The sequence below is a fragment of the Buceros rhinoceros genome, unplaced genomic scaffold (assembly GCF_000710305.1).
Source record: "Buceros rhinoceros silvestris isolate BGI_N320 unplaced genomic scaffold, ASM71030v1 scaffold6379, whole genome shotgun sequence".
In the NCBI taxonomy this organism is placed as follows: domain Eukaryota; kingdom Metazoa; phylum Chordata; class Aves; order Bucerotiformes; family Bucerotidae; genus Buceros; species Buceros rhinoceros.
The window spans coordinates 31,515-39,551 of NW_010429658.1; the positions used below are offsets into that span (position 1 = coordinate 31,515).

Below are 8,037 nucleotides of genomic sequence, written 5' to 3' on the forward strand. Positions count from 1 at the left end.
TCCCTGCTGAGCAGCCTGTGGGGAGTGTACAGTGCAATTGGCTTATGGGACTGGAAAGATGAACGGTGATCGCACAGGGGGGTATGGGATTGTACACAGTGAAGGAAAGGTTTTGAGGCTGTATGTGTTGGTGGGAAGAAGGAAGAGGGTCCTGGGAGACAGTGTGTGAGAGGGTGTGAATCCGTCTTAAAGGTTCCAGGATTTTGTTTATAGTAATTGAACACTTATTGTCCGCTCCCACTGGTTTTGTACATGCTTAATTCTCTTTCTTCTATTGCTGAATAGAAGCAAGATGGTTTGTGCTAATTTACTATGTCAGTGCTAATATCTTCAGTCAGATATTCACGTATGTTATATATTACATTATATTCTATAGAGTATATACAATACACATAATTATATAGCTTATATTCATATTTCCTTTTTTCCTTTCTTTTAAGATTTGTTGACTAGAAATGTTTCAGACCTTGGTTTGTTCATTAAGAGCAGACAGCAACTATCAGAGAACCAGAGGCAAATATCTGATGCTATTGCTGCTGCCAGTATCGTAACCAATGGTACTGGAGTTGAAAGCACATCTCTGGGAGTATTTGGAGTGGGAATCCAGCAGCTAAACGACTTCCTGGTGAATTGCCAAGGGGAACACTGCACCTATGATGAAATCCTCAGTATTATCCAGGTCTGTAATACAGACATCTTGCAATTCCTTTTACTTGAGCTTGTTATATCTGTTTTCCCCACTAGCATTGTCTGTCTTCTAGTCAGAATAGCATATCCGTGTGGCTATTTCCTTTCACACTGATGTTGTCACTATGGTTTACTTGAATTTAAAACTTAATAGGGTCTTTATTTTCGGCTATAAAATTGTGCATAAATACGTCCATAAAAAGAAAAAAAAATCATGCAAACAAACAGTTTTATTGGCTATGTGTACTTTATCTGGAAAGGGATGTCACCACTTAGGAAAGTATTCATGGCAGTTGTTTTCTCCTTGTCTGTGACCAACTTTGATGGAACTAATTTGGAACTTAAAACCCCCATCATGTCCACATACTTTTATTGTAAAAAATTTTCCAGAGCAAACATGGACATTTTATTCCCTTATGTAGAATGGCTGAAGGTATTAGAAAGTATGTAGGAAATTTTTAATTCCTCCAAACATGCATAATTAATATACTCCAAAATTAAGCCCCCACTTAGCAGGTAACAAAGGCTAAAAACTGTGTGTTTCAACTATTAAAATGTAATATAAAACTGCAGAGGTAGAAAGACGGAAATTCTAAAGAAACATCAAGTTAGCATACCACAAATCTCTTCAATTCGAGATGGTGGTGTGTTGTGTTCAAGCACAGTAGATGGGAGGTGGATACCTGATTATAGATCCTTTTTAATTTCAGCTTTAGTGCTGACTTCAGTGAGCAGAATGCACTATGAAAATACGAAAAGGCCATGTTTCTCAGAATTGTTATTATATATCTCTTAAATTTCTTCCTCTTAATAGAAATTTGAACCCAGTGTGAATATGTGCCAGCAGGGGCTGCTATCTTTTGAAGGATTTGCAAGGTAATTATTTATGTGTTAATTTTTTATATGATTATAAAGATGACACCAGTGTATTGATGTTTGTGTGACAGTTACAAAATACTCAGCACAGCATAAAATTTCCTCATATCTTCCCTCTAGATTTTTGATGGATAAAGACAACTTTGCCTCCAAAAACGATGAGTCACAAGAGAATGCTGAGGACTTGCACTTTCCACTGTCATATTATTACATAGAGTCTTCACACAATACTTACCTTACTGGCCATCAGCTTAAAGGGGAGTCCTCGGTGGAGCTCTACAGCCAGGTATGCAGGATTGAGTAGTTGTGTAGTTTTCAGCATGAACTTGTTTAACTGGCAAGTTGCAGAAACATGACCTTTTTGCTTTGAAAATCTAAATGTTCTAAACCTCTGCTTTCAGAACGTTGGAAAACATGACGTGTGGGAAAGCTGCCTGTAAGCACAGTTGTGCTCAGATGCCTTTTCTAAGGCAAAAAAATGGGTTTAGTTTGAGATTCATAGCATTTAGACACCAGTCGGTCTGACCCAACCTACTAAAATTAGACTTTCCCACAGGAAAGACTGATCTAATATTTTAGTTCATTCAGATGTCAAAAACACTACTCAAATATTGTACATTGCATTGCATTCTCAAATGGAACAATAACTTATAAAAACATTACTTCTAGGAATATTCTACAGTTTTTTAGACTTCATGCCTGATTGGTGGTGATCGGGAAAAGAACGATTTCTCCCTAGGGCTTTTGGTTCTGGGTTTGTTTGTGTGTGTGTGTGTCTGTGTATTTACCAAATGCTAGAGAAAGCATCAAACTTCCTGTGAGTAGTATTTTCATTACTCTAAATGTTAATGACCCACCATTGAGAAGGGCTCATCTGGAGTTGTAAGGCAGAGGGGTGAGGCTGTGGTAGGAAAGCCCAAATAACACGATTGCATTGAATAATGCAGTTGCAGAGGAGGTTCCTGTAGTAGCACTGCACGGAGTGGAGTGAGTACTGGTAATAGGTGGGAAGTGAGACAGCCACAGTTTTGAGTAGAAGTCATTCTGTCTTTTTTCATTAATATTTTTGCTGAAAGTGGTTTTGGTTGTTGAGATCTTTGGTTTTGGTAAAGTATTTAATTGTAGTACAGACAACTCTTGCAATGGTAGGCATGCTAAATATTGATAGCAATAATAAGCTGGCCTGCCAACACATGGATTAGCTTGTCTTTCCCTCTATCCTTTCTTTTTGCTTTCTTATGATTTTCTAGCAGGTAGGGCTGTCTGAAATAGATAGATAAATAAATAAATAACGGGCAAATGGGTGTATGGATGTAAATTAGCATAATATCATTAAATAATGACCTGGCACATTTCTGTTGTAACTATCCTCATTGAAATTGTTCATAAGACATTATTTTCAGACCTTGTTCTATTTAAAAAAACTTACAAAAAGATCCAGCAAACAAGCTACAGATGTCATGCCCATAAACTGTCGTGACAGCTACCGGAAACAAATTGCCGTGGTGCACTATAGCTGTTTTTGCAGGTAGAAATATGGAAATGTTTCTCTCCCTCAGAACATTAAGCTATAGATGAAGAACCACTTTCTGCAAACAGATCCACGTGTCCTGTAAGACACCATGAATTGCAAAGCTTTATGGTACCTCTCCTAAGGACATAAATGCTCTCTTGTTTTCCCCACTCTTTATCAACCTAGGGAATGCAGTTAGCTGGGGACTGAAGCTTCTGTGGTCTGTGTTTACTTCGCATAAATTGCTCTTTCCAGCGCTTTTGCTGAATCGCTGGGCTGCAATGTCTGTCTTCTGCTTTGATGGCAAGAGACTGTGGCTTATACATGCTCACACGGTTCAATTTGCATTGTAGGTTCTTTTACAAGGCTGCAGAAGTGTTGAATTAGACTGCTGGGATGGCGATGATGGGATGCCTATCATTTATCATGGGCATACTCTTACTACCAAGATCTCTTTTAAGGTATGTTAGTAATTGCACATAGAAACAAAAAAAAAAAAAAGGGAAGAAAACCAGTAACGTTTTTGCTACTGAAGGAAAAAATCCACATACTAGAAAAGTATAGATCCTAATGGGCTAAATCCTAACAGCATACAAACTATGGACTATGTCAGACATTAATTCTTCAATTATAAACATTACGCTTTTCAAAATAGTAAGTTAACTGAATGCCGCAAAACAGTCACATGTTCTTTCACTGACCTTTCTTTTGCGCAGGAGGTAGTTGAAGCTATTGATCGTAACGCATTTATCACCTCCGATATGCCAGTTATCATATCAATAGAAAACCACTGTTCCTTACCTCAGCAACGCAAGATGGCTGAAATTTTCAAGGTGGGCCATACATCATGGTGAATTATTCTAAGCACGTGCCTTGGGATTTTCCATAATATATCACACGTTCTCTCTATTTCAGAATGTTTTTGGAGATAAGCTGGTAACAAAGTTTCTATTTGAGAGTGACTTTTCTGATGATCCCATGCTTCCTTCACCTGGCCAACTGAAAAGGAAAATCCTGCTTAAAAACAAGAAGCTGAAAGCCCATCAGACACCAGTGGATATACTGAAACAAAAAGTAAAGTCTTTCCATAATAACAAGCAGCGAGAGTTATCTTTTGTTAGAAAAAATCCATTTGTGTTTGAAGTTTTTGACTTTCTGGTATATAGAAGGGAATAATGTAATGTATATTCTTGCTCTGAAAACTCACAGTGGATTACAACACTTTCAAATAAGTAGACAAGACATATATTAATGTATAAGTACAGCATAACAAATTTTAGTGTATTTTAGTTTTATAATATGTCATAATATTATGATTAGCCCCACATGCCCTATGTGATAAACATAAATAAAGTTTCACTCTGAGGCTATAACATTTGCTATTCAGGTTTGCTGAGAAAGAGTGATAAGCATTGATTACATGTGTGTATGTACAGAATGCAATAATTTTTAGCAGAATTCTGCTTTGTTTCTTCTTTCATATTCAAGCCAGGCAAATACTCTTTTTTGTTCCCTTTTCCAGAGGACTGCTTGCTATTCAAGTAGTACTTGTAGCTGCGTGAGAATTTTTTTTGGTTTCTAAGAATTAGGGCTGCATCTCTGGTAGCCTCTATTCAAGGATGTCTATGGTTAGTCAGCAGTTAGACTGAATCCTGGAAAACTAATAGCTTTTACCCAAGAAGTAAACACAATTAAATTAGAATTGAATTCTTCTATCAAGATGAGTAAATCACACTGATCGTACCAGTATATAGACATTCTTATCTTTCAAAAAAGTTTTAAACTGTTTCCAAAGCAGGATGCCTCAGACTGGAAAAAGGCTGTATTTTTCTGAATAACGTGGAAGGTGGACATTTTCCCATAATTAATTAGGTTTCATATCTTATTGGGTGTTTATCTATGAATACAAGTTGTCTTTATATTCAAACCCTTAAAATGGCATTAGTTTGATCTTAACAATCTTACTCATTTCTCAGTATATATATTCAGTGCTTTGCTTTCATATGAATAGACTAAGATGCAAACAGTGATAGAAACTCTTGTTTCTTAAAAATACCTGCCAATAATGTAATAAGTGGTTCTGTTGCTGTAGGCTCACCAGCTGGCACATATGCAAGCCCAGGTTAGCAATGGTGCTAGCAACCCCACACCTACCAATGAGGAGGAAGAAGATGAAGAGGATGAATACGATTATGACTATGAATCTCTCTCTGATGGTAACAGTATAAATTTATTTATTTCAGTGCTGCTGTTAGAACTGTAGCAATAAGGCATGTGAATATTCTAGTTCAGGAATGATGTAGGTAAGTCGATCTTAGGTTGTGAGAGGAAGAAGTGCTGAATGTCCTTGGTGGCACTTTGGTGCAGTAGTCTGTAATAATGTGAAAATTATTTGACTGTGTAAGACGTGAGTGTGATTTTCACTCCAACCATTGGATGTTTTAACTGTGCAGAGTATGCTAAATTGTAGTCTTTATAAATTATATTTTGTATTACTTACATTATGCAAAACAATTGTGTTCATGGTGTATCTACATTCACCTGTATTGTCTTTCACAAGGAGTTTAGACACCTGAAAGCTCAAGGTTCACAGCAGGCCTAGCCCTTTCATCTGCGTGACTGCCATTAAATTGACATAAGATGCACATTATCCAAAGTCCTCCTTGGCTGCTGTCTAATCCCAGAGACCACTGAAGTACCTGTTTTAGTTACACTTTCAGCAGCAGCTGTTCACTTCATATGTAAAGGTGGAGAAGCCACTAAAGCTTTAGCTGCTCAGTGACTTGCCTGTTAAGTTCACACGCTGTCTCTGCTTCAGGAAGCTATCCTGGCCTTCAGGAACTGGCAGTTTAGCCTAAATCCACCTTTAGGAGCAGTTTATAGATTTGATATAATGATTGGCATGCCAGAGGTGATAAAAAGAATACTGCAGTTAGTAATTTCTGCTACTTCCTTAGCTCTCCAGTTCAGACATGTTTGATTGAACTACAGGTAGACAGAACGGGCCGTACTGGGTCAGCTGAGCATATTTTTTTTCCTTCTCTTGCCATGGGGCTGGTAGATTCTGGTAGAGCAAACAGCTGGAGCCAGAAATATTTAATCCTTTCAAGTTTTGTCAAAGGGTATTTGTCAAAACTTCCATGTGTGCATTGAACAAGCTGGATGCATGTAAATGGGTTACTTGTTACTTTTAATATCTAATTTTCAGAAAATACACCAAAGTAGATCACAGTGCATTTACTCAATGAGAGCAGTGATGGTACAAGTGATACCAAGCTCTTTGGGTAGCTAAATGCCACACTGTTGTTAAACTCCATAAATGGGTCACAAAACCAACCAAGGGTTGGTTACAGGTGTGCTTCAGTGTAGATAAAATAACATTTAGAGGAAAAAACTGAAACCTTGCTTATATGATTCTGAAATTAACAATGGCAGCATCAATTTGAGAGGTCATGGAATTATTGAAAGTCCTCTGATATCCTCAGCTTGGTGTGCAGTGACAGCCAAAAGATGGGGATCATCAGGAACAGTAATGAAAACAAACCAACTTTTTGGTTCTGTATAAAACCTTAATGTGCCACAACTTGAGTTCTGCGTCTAGTTCTTGCCTCTAGATCTTGAGAAGGATGGATCTAAACCAAGTAAAATAAAGTATTTCTTTGCTGTCACGTGAAATGTGGTGGCAAATGATAGCAACAGATTGAAAAAAATAATTGGAGAAATTAGTGGACAGGTTTATAAGCAAATGTAGAAAATGTATGGTCCAACATCTCTAATATTCAGCAGTTGTGGATGTTTGGGTGGTACGAGGGAAGTGGACCATTAATAGTGGCTGGATGTTCTCTTTGAACAGCACATTCCATTGCCACTGTCAGAAAGAGAGTGCCAAGCTCCGTGGAGCGTTGGTCTGACATAGTTGGGTGTGTAAAGTACTTCATTCATTAGACCTTTAAGTCTAATGATGGGTTTCTGTTCAAGTTCTTGGTACCGTGTTCAGAGAAGATGTAAGGCTCGAGAATGCCCTGCAGCACAGGACTTCTTCCCGGCTCATCTCTTGTTTGCATTACTTGCGTCTGTGTTTAATGATTTTAAAAATAGTCACAAAACTAATGAATGCAGTTCAGGACCTGACACGGCTTGGGGGATAGCAGTATTATTTATGCTAATAGGAACAGTTATGGATTTGGTGCCTTCAGTTGTGGTTTGCTAGAAAGCTGGCCTTAACTCGCTACTTGAGAACACTTGTGGCTGCTGTGTGGGACAGGGTGGAGATAGATATTAAGTTGCTGTGAGAAACTTGGATCTTTGTTAACAGACTTGCCAGGAAAATACTGTAAGCTAACTGCAGTAAGTGATGATTGAGCAATGTGCTAGTTAAGAGAAGGTTTGAGAAATCTGAAGCTAGCAAGAAACATTAACTCCTTCCAAGGTATGAGGGAATCTGAGGCATGGTTTACTACTTTATTACAATGATTATTCTTTGGTATCTTTAATTATGTTAATATTTTGGCAAAACTAATCTAAATAATGGTCTGTAAACTTTCTAGAAGATTTTCATTTTTGTTTTCCTTACTGATACATTAGGTTTGCATAAGGCTAATAGTTTTACAACTGACACTTGATTTTAATTTCTCTGGCTGTAAATCTTAATTTCCTTTACTCTTATTCCCTCTCTGACTCCGTTTCCCTGTAGCTGATGTCCTTAATGCTTCTCCTGCTCCTAACAGCCAGGAAGGTAAAGGCCATTTGGTTGAGCGTTTTAACTGCATGAAATCAGCACTGCATCTCCAGCCTGTTAATATATAAATATCTGGTGTGAATGTATGGTTCCTACTTCATATTAAACGTGCAATCAGATATTTTTATATGTCATTGTTAACTGGTCAAGAACTGTTAGAAGGCTGCATGTGTGACATTGGTTATGCATAGAAAGAATACGGTCAAAGCATCAGGAACAGCAG

The 8,037-nt window shown here is 37.7% G+C and overlaps 1 protein-coding gene across 1 annotated transcript in view; it reads left to right on the forward strand.

Annotated features, from left to right (window-relative positions):
* The window catches only part of PLCE1 (phospholipase C, epsilon 1), a 44,032-nt gene that overhangs the window by 20,203 nt on the left and 15,792 nt on the right, over positions 1 to 8,037 (forward strand). Inside the window, exons 13-20 of the mRNA XM_010142706.1 lie at positions 441 to 679; positions 1,502 to 1,563; positions 1,684 to 1,849; positions 3,430 to 3,537; positions 3,793 to 3,909; positions 3,992 to 4,150; positions 5,169 to 5,292; positions 7,770 to 7,811. Coding sequence (XP_010141008.1) covers positions 441 to 679; positions 1,502 to 1,563; positions 1,684 to 1,849; positions 3,430 to 3,537; positions 3,793 to 3,909; positions 3,992 to 4,150; positions 5,169 to 5,292; positions 7,770 to 7,811 — 1,017 coding nt within the window. The remainder of the gene's footprint in view (positions 1 to 440; positions 680 to 1,501; positions 1,564 to 1,683; positions 1,850 to 3,429; positions 3,538 to 3,792; positions 3,910 to 3,991; positions 4,151 to 5,168; positions 5,293 to 7,769; positions 7,812 to 8,037) is intronic.